At 32.9% G+C, this 18,521-nt stretch overlaps 3 protein-coding genes across 5 annotated transcripts; 2 read left to right on the forward strand and 1 right to left on the reverse strand.

Annotated features, from left to right (window-relative positions):
* Window positions 1-528: 528 nt before the first annotated feature.
* LOC128192642 (tripartite motif-containing protein 2-like) lies at window positions 529-3,047 on the reverse strand. The gene has a single exon (XM_052865500.1). The coding sequence runs from the start codon at window positions 2,695-2,697 to the stop codon at window positions 730-732; it is 1,968 nt and encodes a 655-aa protein (XP_052721460.1). The 5' UTR covers window positions 2,698-3,047; the 3' UTR covers window positions 529-729.
* A 981-nt stretch (window positions 3,048-4,028) lies between these two features.
* LOC128192656 (pirin-like) lies at window positions 4,029-12,354 on the forward strand. Its single transcript, XM_052865524.1, has 9 exons — window positions 4,029-4,210; window positions 6,139-6,256; window positions 6,536-6,628; window positions 6,890-6,970; window positions 7,211-7,417; window positions 7,752-7,881; window positions 8,172-8,257; window positions 8,364-8,430; window positions 9,752-12,354. Exons 2-9 carry the CDS (start codon window positions 6,164-6,166, stop codon window positions 9,871-9,873), a joined length of 879 nt encoding a protein of 292 aa, XP_052721484.1. The 5' UTR covers window positions 4,029-4,210; window positions 6,139-6,163; the 3' UTR covers window positions 9,874-12,354.
* A 954-nt stretch (window positions 12,355-13,308) lies between these two features.
* On the forward strand, window positions 13,309-18,359 carry LOC128192654 (pirin-like). Of its 3 annotated transcripts, none has more exons than XM_052865519.1 (9): window positions 13,309-13,412; window positions 13,773-14,034; window positions 14,271-14,363; window positions 14,574-14,654; window positions 14,839-15,045; window positions 15,152-15,281; window positions 15,789-15,874; window positions 16,924-16,990; window positions 18,171-18,359. In XM_052865519.1, the coding sequence occupies exons 2-9, from the start codon at window positions 13,774-13,776 to the stop codon at window positions 18,308-18,310; spliced, it is 1,065 nt and encodes a 354-aa protein (XP_052721479.1). In that variant the 5' UTR covers window positions 13,309-13,412; window position 13,773; the 3' UTR covers window positions 18,311-18,359. The 3 variants fall into 3 exon arrangements, with proteins under 3 accessions (XP_052721479.1, XP_052721481.1, XP_052721480.1); XM_052865521.1 differs by having other exon boundaries at window positions 13,390-13,412; window positions 17,994-18,359; XM_052865520.1 differs by lacking the exon at window positions 13,309-13,412 and adding an exon at window positions 13,419-13,554.
* The last annotated feature ends 162 nt before the right edge of the window (window positions 18,360-18,521 follow it).

Genomic DNA, 18,521 nt, shown 5'->3' on the forward strand with positions numbered 1-18,521 from the left:
TCGAATATGTAAAATAATTTTTTATGTTTTGAAATTTAGAAAAGAAGACTAGTCATTTAACTCTAGTTATAATTACATGTTATAAAATTACACAAGTCACTTCAAATGCATTTGAGGGATTTAACAAACTTTTATCGTTAACTTTTGAAACGAACGACTGGATATAAGGTAGACAGATTAAAGGGGTGCTGCAGATAATCTTATTTAATTTACTAAATCATTTATTACATTTAAATGACGCCAGGGTCAGTTATCTACTGTGACCAGTAGATTATAAAAGTGTCAGTAAACATTTTATTTGCCATATAGTTAAACTGTGTCCTTGTAATAGTATCATTAAAGGATATAATGAATTCATCAATTGTGTGCGCAATGTCCTTGTGCATTTTAAAAGGCTACTTAGAAGGTTTTGAATCAACAGCATTATATCCATGACTCCCATTTAAAAAAGCTGTAAAATTGTTTATTTATGAGCCAGCAAAAGCATTTAACATTCTTATAAGAAAATAAAACACATTCCAGAAACAAGTAGTTTAGGTTATTTTATTCATAATTTGTACACTCTTACACATAGTGTATACAATTATAAAAACATAAAATGATTTTCATATCATTGATTTAATATACAACTCAGTAATATTTTTTTTATTTTTTATTTTTAATTTAAAAAACATGTCTACAACTATTGGCCGTACAAGTAATAATCTAGGTAATATACTATTTTAGCTACTAATTGTTATGCTCAACCCTTCTGGCGTATTTGAATACCCAGACCGTTGATTTTGTGTCCCCTACCCATAAGTGTCCTTCTTTGTCTAGTGCTAATGCGTTTGGTCCACGAATTCCGTAGTTTTCGGTAATTAAAAACCCGATGAACTGTCCGCTTAAATCCAAGAGATGTATCGCATGATTGCTCCAGTCTGCAACTAGGACATGACCATGTTTGTCCGACACGATGCCAAATGGATTAAAGGGCTTCTTCATCCGATAATCCCTTTGTCCAACATATTTGTTCTTTACGAAACCATCGAGGGTAATTGTGGTCGTATGAACCTCAGCTTCCTCTCGGTCTGACACCACGATATCTCCCAGCATATTTTCGTGGAGACGATAAGGGGCGGTAAAAATGGCGCTGAATCCATCGTCTTCCAGCATGTCTATAATTTTCCCCGCCTCATTGATGCGAATGATCATGCGTCTTGAGTTTGAGTTCCTTGTGGTTACGTAGCTGTCGACTGCGCAGACGAGGAGCTCATTTCGTTTAGTGTATGTCATCCCACCAGGGTACAAATCGAGTTTTACAAAGTCTGTTTGCTTCAGGTCACCATCTAACTTTATAATTTTCTTGTCGTCGTAACTAGAGACTAAAATGTCGCCGTTTGGTTTGGTAATGATATCATCGATCTGAATGTCTAGTTTAACCGTTCTGAGTTTCTCTCCTTCTCTTGAGTAAAGATGCATTTCCTGAGTACCCCATCCGTTGCATATCCAGGCTTCTCTCTCTGAAAGTGGTGCTATAGCGTGTATTGTGTCGATGTGATTTGCAACCTTGAAGCTGTACATGAGTTGCACGTCAAAGTTCAATGCTATCCTCAGCCCCCATGGAATTGGCAACATGGGCAGCTTTATATCTGTTGTGTCGCATGATCCAAACATCTCTTCTAGATTAGAACCGTGTGATTCTCCAACGTGGAAGTTACTGCTGACAGCGGGTGTCAGCCCTACCTGTGGAATCTCCTTATCAGCGTGTTTGAACCTGTTCTGTAGCTTCTGACACATCAGTACCACCTCGCTGTCACTCCCGAGGTTTATTGCTTCTTCTGCTGACTTTGTAATGGTGGATACAGAACGAAGTGTATTTTCGATGGTTTTAGTGTGGGTGTCTATTCTGTTGAATTCGTTCTTTGCCTTTCCTTCCACTCCTTCTACCAAAGCATTGCAGATTTTTTGAAGTTCTTCTTGTATGTACTTATAGCGAGTTTTGATTTCTTGAACGGTTTGTTCGGCATAGTCGCCCAAAAGCTTTTTGGTTGAGTTGAGTTCATGGAGGTAGTCTTGCAAGCAAGGGAGGTATTCGTGCATACTCTGAATCATTGGCTTTACTTTATTTCTCTTCTCTTTTGCCCCCTCTACAATGTTCTTGTAACGATGTCCCTTGTGTTCTGAAACTTTTGTGACGCAGTCTTTGCAAATCGGAGTTTCGCACAAAATACAGTAGTATATCGTTTCTTCGTTGTGTTTTTCACAGAAATGCCTATGTGTAAGTTTTGTAACGCTTTTCGAATCTGGTGCCGAAAGCTCTACCACGTGATGATCACGTGTCTCATTAGCTTTGGAATGGCGGGAAATGCAAGGCTTACACATATTACTATTACATTCCAGACATCTTGAGTGAGCCTGCTTTTCGCTTTCTTTACAGGAGTCGCACTTACTGTTTGTTGAGAACACTGCACTAGCTTGAATGGCCCTGACGTAGAAATTCTGGTGAAGTCCCTTGACCCCTGCCTTGGGGATATGGATGTCCATATGACACATCGGGCATGGGAAGGATACTTTAGAGTGGGTGCTGTGTACGTGTCTCTCCAAACACTCGCAGCAGTAAGTGTGGAAACAGTCCAGAATACGTGGATCATTGTATCGTTTGTGGCACAGTCCACACATCAAGGGGTCAGAGTTGGAGTCTGGAGGGTCCGCCATGACGGTACGTCCGTCCGTCCGATTCCTGTTTTAATCCTCTACACGAGCGGCGTTCTACACAGTCTTGAGTAACGCAAACACTGCAGGAATGTATCGATTAAATTAATCACAGCTCAAATGATTTTGCATTTTAAACACTGGACGTGATAAAAACCAAAGGGCCCGTTTAGGGTGTAGAAAACTCAGCACTTTAAACTCGGTGTAACGAATACCTATTCTAAAAATGATTTTTAAATCAGTGTGTACTTATTTCCATGGCTGTATCTGTTTAAATGATCAAAAAGCATAAAAAACAATCCAAGGGATAGAATATTCTGAAACATTAAAGGACATCGCCCCGCCGTTTGTCGTCTGTACATGTATAGCTTTAAAGACCCTAATCGGTACGAGTCAAAACGCGATGAAAGAATCCCGCAGATCTCTAGTCTGCATTTCAAGTCATTGATTTTTTTTTTTAAATTCAATATACATTGGGCTTCCCTAAGTAAATAAGCTGAAGTCAGGTGTTTTATCTTGCTGAAGATCTATCAAAAAGCTATTGCGCAGTTTATAATACGAGACAGCAATTGAAAATTTAAATTTTTTAGAAGTTTAAAAATTGTCAAAATTTTCTTTTAATTATTATTTTTCTTTTTTTATGTTTACATAAGCTTGTGATCACTGGTGCATAAATTCTGAAACAAGGTAAAATGGTGGATTTAGTTAATTCACTTAATTTATTGATTCGGATTAAAAAATGGAAAGGTTTCATTTAATTCATTGGCCTTTATCAGGGGTCAATTTGCGGACGCAGGGCCAAAGCTGTTCTTATTTTGCAAGTTGATACAATGAACTAAAACTGTTGGATTGGAATTGTTCCAATACACAGCCATCTATTACATGAACAGTGAATACTAATTCTCAAAGAAATATATGTAAAACTTGAAAAAAGATTATGCTAAGAAACTTCTAAAATAACTTTACTCAGTAACTGGGTAAATAATCCATTAGATCTGGCATGTATTTCAACAAATAATTTAAATATTCAGCTGTAGATTTCAAACTTTGTTTTTACTTCACGGCAAATATAAAACAACAGGCACGTACATAGCAAGGGAGGGGGGTGGGGGTGGGGGTGCGCTGGCATCCTCACTTTAATCCATATAAGACATATTTGAAAGAAACTGATTAACTTTTACCCCTCTCCCCGTTTACTAGGACAGTGTTAAAAAAATAGAGGGTATAACATTGATCAAAATTTTAAAGATGTGACCACACCCCCACGGATGAGGATTTTGATGTTAGGGTATGTACCCCCCCCCCCCATATAGGAACTCTTCAATCTGGAGGTTATTTTGGTGTAACTTCCGCTTCGAGATATTCGACAACAAAATTTGAGTTATCAACCACTTTCCTTTAGATTGTTTTGTGGAATATTCTGTGAATACAGCTTAACATATACAGGGTATGCTGAACGCAAGGATGTCTTTCTCCTGGAGCATATAATAGAAGAAGATATAGATATATGAATCCGGTAAACTATATCTTTTAGATTAAACTCTAAATTTGAATAAAGCATCGTCTTATGGATAATGAATAAAATTATATTACATTATAATTTTTTTTTAATTTTTAATTGAATGAACAGAATGAATGTTATCATTATTCTGTGCAAAATAATGGAGTGAAAGAAAAAATTCTCCAAATCACGGATATAAAATTCAGCACTGCCAATATGAGGTTTTCATACAGGAAACGTGAGTCACATGATGAAGGATTGTGTATTGATAAGCTCCTCTTTATTAAAGTGATAGGATGATGTTCAATTTGTTTACAAATGTACAATGAAAACCCACAAATCTCCTGAACCTTACATTGTCTTACTGGAAAAAAATTAATATGTTTTACGGTGTGACCGTTGGGGCGAGCGCAGAAGGAACCACACATCTGTCATCATTGTTAAATGCAACCCGTGGACCTGCCCTAACCAAAAAACGTTGGCTTTGTCTCGAAAAATTTTACCACCGCAAGGAACCCGAAATTATCAAACTTTTATTCCAATGGCCCCTTCCTAGTCTTATACACTTTAAACAAACTACCACTGAGCATTAATAAGTAATTAGTAAGACTTAAGACTTACATTGTATTAAATTATTTTGATAAACACAACGCCGTTTTTTTTATGTAGATACAATTATGTTTTATCTTTTCTTTGCCTTTTAATAATGATCATTAAAATCAGTAAAAATAAATTTTGTTTGTTATTTCTCATTTTGTTCCTTGTTGTAACCCGTGTTTTAATTATTTTCCTCAGTGACATTAATTTTGTTTTAAATCTTTTTAATTCTTGTACGCTATATAAGCGTTGTAGACATGTGCCCTCACCCCTTTCTTAGTGTGTGATATCCAATATTATTTGACCACATATGCAACTATATAACAAATACATGTACCGGTAGATATTTTAACAGTTTAATTCTTTTCATTTATCTATTCATTACAAAATGACGTGGCTGCACGTAGATAACGTATGCATATATGATTGGATCAATATGACAATAAATTTAGCATGGAACTTGCATGTGTATTTACTAAGCAAAAAAAAAAATCATCAAAACAAAACTAATCAGCCAAAGAGTCACCGTTAACACTGATACTGAGTACTTCCTACATGATACAGTACATATGCTTGATCCACCTCTAAATGTATCGCGGGAAATTAAAACGCGAGATCTTTGTGACGTCAAAGTTAACATTCTTTTGAGCTCGACAGTTTTCGTAAATTGTCGGACAAATTCGGAGAAGGAAATGACGTCATATGTCAGCAAAAGTTCATTTTTTTTACGTAAGCTTATGTGTTGTTTACTGTAATGTTTTTAGAAGGATTTTTTTTATTGTTAAATGAAAATGATGTATGCGATGTAGAGGTAAGAATTTTCCGTAGAAACACTTTCTGTTCCACCATGTTGCTATGCACCGCAAAGGATCACTGGGATAGTAGAACGTTTTCACGTGGCCTCATAAAATTTTCTTTGAACAATGTGCAGATTTCAACTCGAATTTCCTCTGTTCGTACACGTTGTCTATGGAGCTCGCTACGCGAGCGGCGCTTCGCACCGCCTCGCTGCGGTCGCTATAATCAAACTTTCCCCAGAAGGCAGAACAGCAGAAGTGATTCTTTTAAGTACACAAATTTATCAGTGTTTATGTACTAGATGACATGATTTCATTGTGATCTGTAAATATGCTTTCAATAACTTTTTCTTCAATGTTTTAATTAGAGCATATTTAAGATGTTGGTTAAATAGTGGAATTTATGCAGGATCTGTATAGGTCCTTGTTCCTGTTTATTGAGATACACAATATTACTATAATTAGTTCATATAAAATCAATGATATGTGAGTCAGTAGCATGAATTTACACAAACAATGAGCAGATGTCTTTTTATATTACTTCTTAAGGGTTTGACAGATGAACTGGTAAACAATGACATCCCGAAGTGTACTGACAGTGTCTGAGAGTGTTGAGCAGTCAGAAGGGGAGGGGACCATCATCAAAAGATGCCTGGGTGAAGATGTGGTAAATAACTGTTATTAGATTTACAAATCTGAAGTCAAAGCAGGGTTTCTTAAAGTTTTTACTGTAGTATATGTATTTTTAAAAAGAAAATTAATTTGCATAATTTTTCCATAAGGTCTTGTTGAAATCTCTTTTTCATATGTGCTCTTAAATATAGGAAAGGTTCTTTTGTTTACAGCCTAAAATGTAGGTTTATATTTTCAAAGTCACAACTAAATGAATACAAAGCATTTTGTCTTCACTAAACCTTGCATATTATAACACTTTCTTGTGTTTTAGACTGATACAGTTGACCCATTTCTAATGTTGGATGAGTTTATAGTTAACCCACCAACAGGATTTCCAGATCACCCTCATAGAGGATTTGAGCTGGTGAGTATAATGCCCTCTCATCTCAAATACTACTTCATAAGTGATTTAAATGAATTATAAACTAATGGCAACTAGAGCTCGAAATATTTAATGCCCAAGTGGTCTTGGACCAGTTATATGAATATTAAAATTATTTTATTGAACAAGAGAAAATTTAATTCTCATGGACCAGTAAAAAAAAGATTATTTCTAGCCCAGTTTTAGAGCACTTGTTGTACAGATATATATACAGATACAGATTTTTTATTATCTTTATTAAAGGTGTCATATATCTTACAAGGCACTGGTCAGCATGAGGATTTTATGGGACACAAAGGAAAACTGAAGACTGGAGATGTTCAGGTGATTTATACTTAAAGGTGTAGCGATAAACATTTACTACAAATCAATGGTATCCATAGGGAAAAAATTTCATAGAGCAACATCTGTTTTCAAATTTGGTCACTATTTAGGTATGTTTTGAAAATAGTTAATATTTTGCAAGAGAGCTGTGATTATTCTCAGTGGAAATGTCACCTGATGATAGATTAATATACAGTTAGGTACATTCTTTTTTACCTCCTGAAGTTTTTTTCAACATAGTGGTTGACTGCTGGACGAGGCATCATACACTGCGAGTGGTCACATGGTGAGGAGAAAGCCCATGGCCTGCAACTGTGGATTAATCTTGCCAAGAAAGAGAAAATGCAAGAACCGTCAATCCAAGAGATAGTTGCAGAAAACATCCCTGTTTCATCTAAAGAAGGAATAGAGGTCAAGGTCATTGCTGGAGAGGCATTTGGTGTCAAGGTTCTCTTCTTTTTTTTATGAAATTCAGGATAGAATCTAATATGGTTATAAATAACTGCCCTTATGACAGATGTAACATTATTTTGAATCCTGTTATTTAATTCCTATTAAATTGACAGTCAAATGGCACTTTATTTTATTATTATAATGCCATAATATTAAATGGTAAGCTGAATTGATCAGACTAATTCCGATTAAGTTGTATCAAAAGTCCAATTTTGGCCTAACCAGGCATCCATTATAAGTACATGTATTCATAGTAAACTAATATAAATAACAAACATAATGAGGAAGTGGGAAGTTTTCAAAATCAGATTATCTACCTTTGTTGCAGTCCAAGATTCGTACTAGAACTCCTACCCTGTACCTACATTTTACAATGAACGAGGGAACCACATTGAATCACCCCATCCCCCAGGGCTGGAACAGTTTTGTCCATGTGCTGTCTGGAAAGGCATTATTTGGTAGGCAAAAGATTTTTTAACTTGCAATATCATATATCATAAGTATCCACATGTAACAGAATTTGAAAATGCACTGGTGAACATTTTGCCATATAATTAATTTAATGCACAGTGGTCCTTTCTTTTTAATTTTTTCCATAGGTTTCTATATTCTATTTTTTAAGAATCATGTATGAAACAAAGAATTATTCTCCAACTAAATCACTAGTAATGGATTTTTTTTAACAGTTTAGCTATTTAAGAATCAAATTTGAATGAAAAACATTATTTTTTGCTCATACATATTTCAGGCCCTGAAAACAAAGAGAAACTAGTGAAATCAACTCAAACCGCTATTTTAAGCTCAGAGGGAGAATGTGTGAAAGTACAGAACCAGGTATATATTCATTCGATTATTTATCTGCATCTGAAATTCTGAATCTTGAAATTTTCTGTATTATACATGTATATATAGCAAGTATATGTTATGTCTTTATTTGCAGTGGTCTGATCCCTGTAGCTTCATTCTCTTGGCTGGGCAGCCATTAAATGAGCCCGTGGCACAACAAGGTAAAGGAGTGATACTGTAGAATTCTTCATTATTTAGTGACATTTATCAAAGTATGAAAACATAATATATTTTGCTATATAAATGTTATTTTAGGAAGAAGTTTCAACATTAACATTCATTTAAATTTCAAACATATTCCTGCATTATTCATTTTAATCATTGCAATTTTTTCTGTGTCACAAGCATACAATATACTATGACTAATACAGTCAAACTTTGTTATCTCAAACTAGACGGGACTGTTTAAAAACTTCAAAATATCTGAGTTTTTGAAATATCGAGAGTAAAGTACTTAAAAAATAAGTAGTTGGGACTTACAAATCGCTTAGACATATCTATTGTATTCGAGATATCAGTGTTTGAAATATCGAAGTTCAACTGTATTTCAAAGGATGGATAATTTGTTAGTTTGCATGTACAATGTGTAGATTCTGACTATTTTGTAATATGTTTAAAAAAAATAGGCTAAGTGATCAACAAATTACCCATCAGATGTACCTTAAAATATAAAATATGATGTTTTTAGCCATAAACATTTTTTTGGAAGTAAAAAATTGATATTTATTTTATGTGAAGAAAAAGTCCAAATATTTTAGTTTTAATATTTGAAAATTTTTCTATTTCGATCTTCATACAGGACTTTTTTTATCTTAAGGAGATTAAAGTAGTCTAAAAATGGCCAAGACCATTTAGCCAAAGGACTATATATGATATGGGCCTATAATGGCCCCCTAAAATAAACGTCATCATTTTACTGTAATTCTTTGATTTTTTAGTTTAGATATATATGTGATGTGTTAACATAATATTCATTTTGATTCAAATGCCCACAATATAGAAATATGACATCGTATAGACAACCTTTTCCAGCCATTTTTGCATTTTTAGCATAAAACAGCTTGTTTTCAAGCAGTTTTTCTTTTAGAAAACATACAGCGCATACTTGAACAAACAAAATATTTTAATCCGAGATGTATCTAGCCAAAACTAATAAGTGACAAAAAAATATATCTTGTTCAAGCATGCGCTCTATGTTTCCCATTCGTAAAAAGATAAGAAAAATGTCAATTTTAGACTGATTTTGACTGAATTCTAAAAATAGCGTCACTTCTGATGTCATATATTGCCAGTGAGTGCAAATAAATCAAATAAATATATGAAAAATATATTTTATATCAACTCTTTTAAAAAATAAGTTAACTTTTTATTGTACCCGAAACACTTAAAAAATGGCAAATTATGGGGGCCAAATTTAACTCATATCATATATTGTTCTTTAATGAATTTTTTATTTAATTTTATTTTTGGGGGTTTTTTAAGGTCCATTTGTGATGAATACTGAAGAGGAGCTCTTCCAGGCAATGGATGACTACAAGTCATGCACCAATGGATTTGAGCGGGGGCGATCCTGGCAATCTTCCTTCATACAAAGCAGTAGCTGATTCCCGACTAGTCCCAATATTACATTTTAATTTTTTTTAAATATCCAGTTTGATTATTCCTTTTTTAATGAAACATTCCAATATAATCAATAAGAACTGATTAAAAGTCTGTAGATGTTTTAGTGAAAAATATTAGGTAGTCCAAGTGTGTTTGAAAAAAAAATTAAAGTGGAATAGGTCCCATTACAAGAGAAAGTATTTTTAGATTCAAAAAGATAATAACACATGCATGTTTAGTTATGACAATAATTTAGAAAACTTTGCACGTCAGATTTAAGAAGAGCATGAATGAAATTTTGTGCGAATTAATTTTTTTCATCGTTTATATATTATCCTTTTTTTCTTAGACTTGAATTATTTGAGATAATTTTTATGCAGTTGTAATGAATACTCTGACTTGTAATCATTTAAAGCAAGCCAAATTTAAAAGCAAATGAACTGTGGTTTTGTTAATAATTATGGGCATCGATTTTCTTAGAGTTAGTGAAAATTACAGTTGCAAGGATAAGTGAATTCGTGGTCAATGATCTTGTCAATACAATGTTATTTGAATTGCAACTTGATGAACATCTAATTTTATAGATCAACTGAACATCGAAATGGATGAAAAATGGTGTTCAACAAATGTTGATGAAACCTCAGTCATTGATTTTATTAGTATAAACAAATTTTCTTTTTAAAATTGTTTTGTTTATTAAGTTAATTTATTTTGGCTGAATCTTTGCTAACTGGTTCTCATAAGATATGATCTGAAAGAGAATGTATTCCTCTATCAGTGATAAATATTAACGCCCTATTAGAGAAGATAACAGAAATCCAAATGTTTTAAAATTAATCCTATTTATGTATTATTTATACAATCCTTTACTATCTTGTTAGGCTTTTTGCCTTATTATTTGCATTCATAATTCCTTTTTGGAACTAATTTATATCAGAAGTACTAATGGAATTTAAAGTTTAACGAGCCAGCTGTAGATCAATGCATGTAGGGGTTCACATGTTGGTGAGGTGCTCTATATACGGTAATTAATAACATTTTATTCAATGTCCCTTAATAAAAAGAAATTTTTTTTAATAATAAGCATAATAGTCATGACTTTCATGTACTAGGATTCAAGTTAATCAACTTACACAACTTTATTTTGTTTTGTCCTTTAATTTTGCCTTTTAATTAAATGCTAGAAGGATATAAAGAAATTGGATGGGGGTTTTTTAAACATAAAGCAAAACAAGTTTCATTAAGAAAACCAACAGTTACAAATATTGTACTGTTATTTACTTTTGTAATGAATTTTATGTTTTAACATTCTCTGGAAAAATTTGTATACACACATATACAGATGGTCCCAATATACAGCCATATAATTGAAATTTTATTTTTGTATTTCAAATGTATATTTTGAAGAACTGCTGCTAAAAGACCATTCTCTCTTGGTTTTACGAGGATGAAAAGACCTTATTGAATTAGGACCAAGTGGATTAATTTACTATTTACTAATATTTTGTTTTTATTTATTGCTGATTTTTTTTGTGTACATGTACTTCTTTTCGCTTGTGTTCCAATGTGGTGCTGCCACTTTGACAATACTGTTTCTTAGTTTTTCTTTACTATATATTCCAATCATGCTTTTCCAGGCCCTGCCTTATCAATCTGTTGCAAGGTCTGGGAATTAAATATCAGAAGATTTTTTCTGATTTATACAAGAAGCTTCTTTTTTTTCCCTTAATTTATTTTGCACACGTGTTCCAGCACATTTTGGTACAGTTTAAAATGGTCTTATGTTTATGCTTTTCATCTTTACAATTTTTTGTCTTCTTTTATATATATATTTTTCTTGAAATCTGATTGCTACTGTATAATTAAGTTATATGCATATATCATATTATTGCAATCTTTATTGATATTAATTCTTTTTTTGTTTTTATTTCTTTTTTCTTAGCTCACAATTTTTTTAGTAGAATGTCCCTAGTCAATGAAATTTGAAAAGTTTGATGTTTAGTGAACTTATAAGTGAAAGTGTATATTTTCTCTAAATTGGTAAATGATATGCATGCCATTAAAAAACAGACAAAAAGCTATTATGTAATGTATCAGTAATGATAAGCTTTTTACCCAACCTCTATGAAAGTCTTAATATATTTTGCATTATTTCATATTTGCAGAAAAAGTTAACAAGAATCTGTATCACTTCAATTCTAAAATTCTAAATGCAGATTTTTATAAGCGCTTACTATAACAATGAATTTTATTTCTTATTGCTGTCCTAAGGTTATCTACTTTTTTTTTTTAAAGTTTAAGTTTAGATTTAAGTCTAAAAATAAGTGGGTGTAGATTTACATGTAGTTCATGCAGATGAGGAATGTTATGATTTTTACACACTATTGTTTTGTTGATTCATGTATTTATTGGATCTTGCATAGCACTGCGATTTTGAGATATTAAGGATACTAATGATTATGAGGAATAAATTTGAAAACAAATACTATGGAAATTCATTTATTGTTGTGAAGAGCTATCACCTGTAATAACTATAGTTTATGGACTGTTAATTAAATAGTTAACAGTCCACAAACTATAGTTTTTACAGATGATAAACCAGGGACATATATGTATACATGTACATGTACGTCCCTGCATGGAGAAACCTATATAGGTTATTAATAAATAAACCTAGTTGAAAAAATATATGCATATATTTTTGATTTGGTGCGCTATACATAATAGATGTATGAATATGTCAAAAATTCAATGCATTTTAAAAATGACAAAAGTCATTTGGCAAATTACAAGTTATAATTTGAACACTTGTCTTTAATAATTGAAAATTTTTAATTGTCAATGAGTCCATGACTAAAAATATAATTTTAGTTAATTTGAAAACAAGTTTTCCTCACGACACATGTCTGCAAAACAGTACTCCAGATTCATCAAAAAATTTATGCTAAGTTCATAGATGCTGTCTTATTACCAACATATTTACCAAGTATTTTGTAGGCAAAAAACATTAACAATATATTAATTAACAAAGACCCAACATATGCGGAACAGATGTATATAATACATCAGTATAAAAGATACACACTATTCATACATGTATTAATTAAAAAAGATTCTGACATTCAAGATGTAACGTTAGTGCATGAATTGTTTTTGTATGATGTACATTTTAAAATTGTTGATGAATGAGTTATTTATTTTGAACACTGTTGTTGATTTACTATTGAAACCATCGAAGCCTTCACTGTATTTGACTTTGTAAAAATAATTTCTTTGAAAACATGTACAAAAGTCATGCATAAGAGTAGTTATTTTTAAAGAGTAAAACGTTATTGACGCACCCTTGGATCCGCCCTTTCATTTAGGCTAGGTGGGAGCTCTCTTGTGATAGGAAACAAAATGTGTAGAATGGAAAATAATATTTTGGTACTGTCTGTCTGTCATTAGCGTAAAAAAGTATTTTCAGTTCTTTCTGTGACCGATTATGATATAATACATCAGAATTAGACGGATATAAATAGATAGGGCATAGGCCTATACGGTGAGTGTTATTTACAGTAAAGTGCTCTGTCACTGTGCAATGTTCCAAATTTTAACATGTTTGCTGTTGATTTGACTGATATCTAGAACATACAGAAGCTATTTACACGGAATGCATGTACTTTACAATTCAAAAGTTGTCGGTAAGTATGAATCTATAGACACTACAGTAGAGTGAGTAGCTTAAAAACCCTGGACCAAAGCCGCTTTGCCTTAACAAAGAGAAAGTAGAAATTCTTTAACATTACTGAATGAGATGTAAATAAAAAGTACTGATGCCTTATATGTACAAATTTAAACTCATAGCATTCATTTCAAAAACACATATATTTATGTATCTTCTTAAATTTCTTAATTTTAGTATGGTGTCTAGATACAGTCCACCTTTGGTTACATTTGCCCTCTCTGCCATACTTGGAAGTTGTAAAACAACTACTGGTAGTCTTAGAAGACACAGCTGCCTGCTCATAAATCCACTTATTCATCATACTAACCAGACGTGTTGGATTGGAACACGATTTCTATCCACCATGAAGGCTAAGACTGTTTTGAAGGCTGTTCTCTCTGTGGAGCAGGATGAGGGTGTTGGGGCTCGAGTCAGGCGGAGTGTAGGAAGGCCAGAGGTAAGACATATTTTACGAGATATTGTAAACTACTTAAGAGATGAGTGGAAAACATAACTTTTTAGGGATTTAAATGCTGACTCCCTGAATATGCAAGTCCTCTACCTATTTCTGAATTGTAGTCTTACTCTGTCTATTCTGACATATTTGTTAACATAGTATGAAGTTGCATTAATGTGCAGATTATTTCTGGTATTTTTAACATGTCATTCTTAGTATGTCATTATCATTTTTAGCTCAAAAACTTTGATCCATTCCTGATGCTAGATGAGTTTAAGGGTAAAGCTCCAGGAGGTTTTCCGGATCACCCACACAGAGGCTTTGAAACGGTTGGTTTAAAAATTTGTCATTCATCAGCCTAAGTGAATGTGATTCTAAATTAAACTGTAGTTAAGTAAATGTACTTAGGTATTGTTTACATTTCAAATACAAAGAAATCGACCAATCATTTTTTTTCCTCAGAATTTATAATTAGGAATTTTAAATTTTAACGCAGCATTTTAACACAGCTAGTTTCTTTTACATGTACATGTATATAGGTCACATATGTCATAAAGGGAAGTATTCGTCATGAGGATTTCTGTGGACACAAAGGCATAATTGGAGCTGGAGACCTACAAGTGAGTACATGTACTGGATACTAGGCTTATGATGTATGCAACTTCAAGTAAAGCTTTACAGATGAACAAGTAAATACTGGATTGGTTTTATTAATGGTGTTAATTGATTAAGAATGAATTTTTTTTTTTAAAAAAGGCAAGTTTTTTATACAGTGGCTTAATACTCCTGTCTAACATTTGACAGTGGATGACCGCTGGCCGAGGAATAGTCCACTGTGAGATGCCACACGGGGAGGGGGAGGTTCATGGCCTTCAGTTGTGGGTCAACCTAGCTAAGAAATACAAGATGATTGAGCCAGCATACCAAGAACTTCTAGACAAGGACATCCCAAGGGCAACTAAAGATGGAGTCACAGTCAAGGTCATTGCTGGGGAAGCATTTGGTATAAAGGTACTTGTTTGTATGTAATGTGGAAAGCTATCTGCAAATATTGTAAGTACATACAGTGTTGGTGTTTTATGTTCTTTAAATTATTAAGGTTTGTGTGTCTTTTTAGTCCAAGGTGTACACTCGCACTCCTACAATGTATCTGGATTTTAAATTGACACCTGGATCTAAACTGGAGCAGCCCATTCCAGTTGGCTGGAGGTCTTTTCTGTACATTCTCTCTGGAAAGGCGAAGTTTGGTAAGGGTGTGCAAATGCAAACTTAAAAATGTCAACAATCGCATTATAGTCATATTGCTCATGTGTAACAAATAGTTATCTAAAATGTGTGCATCTAAATGAATTTGATTGCCATTTAATGTACCGGTACTGGTAGCTCGATTATTATTATTTGGTGAAGAATTGTTTATTTCAAAGTTGAATTGAGCTAGAAATAAAATATTAAAAACGGAATAAACAATGTGATATGAATTTTACTACATAGTATTTTCCAAATTACTGTCCAAATTAACATTTATACATATCTTTTGCAGCTGAAATTATATTATCCACAGAACCCAGAGTGCTTGTATCTGAATTTTTAACACAATTAAGACATTTTTTTAAAATGTCAATGACTGTTTCCAGTTATTCTTATTAAGTCACATGTAAATGATGTAATGAATGGATTGATTTCTACTGTTAATGTGGTATTGAAAAGTGTAGGACTTGAATTTTTGTCTGAGATTAGTGTTTTTCTGATTTCAGGACCAACAGGAAACCAGAAGGAGATAGAGGCCCACCACACAGTGACCTTCAACGACGATGGCGACTCCATAAGTGTGGACAATTCAGTAAGTGGCTCTTCCCAGGACGATTCAATGTAGTTTCCTTTAAGTTATTCACAAAACTCTCACTGTATTCATTCATTCAAAGATTGCATAAATTATGTTCATGAAAAATGATGTTCAGAACAATTTACTTATCAAAAATTTTCACAAAGATGAACTTGTTTAAAAAAAAAATGAAATTGAAACACAACAGACACATCTTATTGTTCTCTCTTGGATTGAAATGTCAAACTTACATTGGTTTAAACATGATATGAGACTGCCAGACTTATATTTCTCTGTCCGAGTGGTGGGATGGTATTCGGATATATGGCCGAAGCTTCGCCTATCTATCTCAACATTTTATCTTTGTTTATTACATAGACTGCATTCTGTATAAGTGGGTTTTTTTTGGAGTAGTTGCCCTTTGAAATTACCTTTGAATTAGAGTATTGCCCTTTGGAATGACGTCACTTTGTGTCTGGAGTAAAATAAAATGGCAGTGTCAAGAATTTTTCAAACCTCCAGAGAGGAAAGAGAGAAAACAATTAAATTTATAAATACCCGGTAGCAATAAAACATTGAAAGTTAAAAAGGGTGCAGCAAAGATTTTCAAAGAGTATCTGAAAAGTAAAAATGTTTTTTTTTAAGGAGTTCTGCTATGTAAAATTGGACAAGATGTTACATGGATTTGGGTAGATCATCGGTTTTATGAATATAATTTGTCTTACTTGATAGCCTAAGTCCTCTGGAAAACAAAACACTTATTAGGTTGTTACCAACAGCCTACAGAAATAGATTGATCAAGCTAAAAGGAGCCGTCTATAAGAACCTGAGATGATCAACCCAATATAATAGTCTGTAATCAGTCAGTAACAAACCTAATAAGAAATAGAAATCATTTTCATTTTTTATACTTTTCAGATTACTTTGAATTTGTGAAAAGCTTGCAGAATAAATGCAAATGTAAATTGATTTTATACATCATAAAATCATAAGGTTAAGTTGAAAGGTTTACATTTATCTTGTACATGTATTGAATTGTTTACTAGTACATGTATTTGGTCTTTCAGGGGTCAACAGAGTGTCATCTGGTGATGATTGCTGGAGAACCAATCAAAGAGCCTATCGTCCAATATGGTTAGTCATGTGATTGTTTGTATATCAATTGATCTAAAGTACCATAGCAACAAAAACATGCCTCTTTGTAAAAGTTCGGGTCTATATGCCATAGAGCTGTGTCACACAAAAACTTGCGCTAGTGTTGGACTTATCAACCTAATTTCTAAACACATTCTGTTGATTACTAGATACCCCATTTTACTTCCCACAGACTTTCCTATAAATATGCTCACCAACCTCAAAAAGGGAAAGAAGATAGATTCATGTACTTGTGCAAATAGAGAGTTCTCATTTTATTTTTTGAAAAGAACTTTAAGATTATTTGAACTACATATAAATTCAGCAGCATTATACATGTGATGAATTTTGCATACATGTCTGATGATTTTTTTTTTAATATATTCATGAATAGAATGTGTTTGGAAATCAAATTTATAATTGGTCCAACAGTAGCACAAGTTTTTGTATGCTATAAGTGGTAAGTTTTTTGTATCTAAGGAATTGATGAATTTCATATCAACCTGAATTCTCCAATAGAAGCATATATATCTGCAAAGAGTAACTACTTTGTACAAGTATTAATAATTTCTAATGAAAATTTTTCTTATATAAAATTAAGCAGAAAAAAATACTCAAGGTTGTCTGACCCACAGTCCACTAAATAAAACAATTTGTTATCATTCTTATAAATCATTGTTGTTATCATCTACTGTCTTCTATATATATGCTTTTTTTAATCTTTCTAAAGATGTTGACTGTTCATTAGTACATATTAGAAACAAACTATTAGAAATAAATAAAATTTTACTGTGCATCCAGGTCTTTTAAAAATTTGGCCCTGCTGAAGGTAGAAGGGGGGGGGGGGATGGCACACACTTCTAAAAATTTTATAATGGAGTTCACTTCAGACTCCTACACATTTTCTGCTATAAAAATACAAATCTTGCTGATGGAAGCTAAGACATGCAACCTTAACTTGTATCTGAAGAAAACATTATATTAGATAATTTTACGTTGTCAGGACCTTTTGTAATGAACACTCAAGAGGATATACAGAAGACTTTTCGCGACTATCAATTGGGAAAAAATGGTTTTGAGAATGCTCCTAAATGGCAGTCGGATTATGTGAAGAATCGTGAATAAGTGCCAGCCTCTGTCACTCCAGTAACCATGGTTACCTCATTTATCATTTGTGTAGGACCTTTTGTCATGACTTCTGAAGAGGAAATCCTGGAGGCAAGGAAAGACTACCAGTTTGCCAGAAATGGGTTTGAGAAGGCCCATACATGGAATTCCTTCATTGTAACAGAAGATGAATCTGAACAAACATTTTCTTGATTGTGAGGAAAAATTGTTTTGTTGTTTTGTCTTATGAACTAGTATATACTAATGTCTTTCATATGCAAACACTATGTTGGTGTATCTGTATTTTTTTGTTTGGTATACACATATTTTTGTTGTTGTTAATACATACCGGTATTTAAAGTTACATTGCATCTTTGAGTGTGTTAAGGTGATGATTAATATATTTATTATATTGCACATGTAT

Source organism: Crassostrea angulata, chromosome 7 (assembly GCF_025612915.1).
Source record: "Crassostrea angulata isolate pt1a10 chromosome 7, ASM2561291v2, whole genome shotgun sequence".
In the NCBI taxonomy this organism is placed as follows: domain Eukaryota; kingdom Metazoa; phylum Mollusca; class Bivalvia; order Ostreida; family Ostreidae; genus Magallana; species Magallana angulata.

Bases quoted from the DNA above. Each gene is read 5' to 3' on its own strand.
- LOC128192642 (XM_052865500.1), bottom strand. From the start codon at position 2,697: ATGGCGGACCCTCCAGACTCCAACTCTGACCCCTTGATGTGTGGACTG.
- LOC128192656 (XM_052865524.1), top strand. From the start codon at position 6,164: ATGACATCCCGAAGTGTACTGACAGTGTCTGAGAGTGTTGAGCAGTCA. The intron at 6,257-6,535 runs GTAAATAACTGT...CTTGTGTTTTAG, and splicing joins GATGCCTGGGTGAAGATGTG to ACTGATACAGTTGACCCATT. The intron at 7,882-8,171 runs GTAGGCAAAAGA...TACATATTTCAG, and splicing joins GTCTGGAAAGGCATTATTTG to GCCCTGAAAACAAAGAGAAA.
- LOC128192654 (XM_052865519.1), top strand. From the start codon at position 13,774: ATGGTGTCTAGATACAGTCCACCTTTGGTTACATTTGCCCTCTCTGCC. The intron at 14,655-14,838 runs GTGAGTACATGT...AACATTTGACAG, and splicing joins TTGGAGCTGGAGACCTACAA to TGGATGACCGCTGGCCGAGG. The intron at 15,875-16,923 runs GTAAGTGGCTCT...TTGGTCTTTCAG, and splicing joins CCATAAGTGTGGACAATTCA to GGGTCAACAGAGTGTCATCT.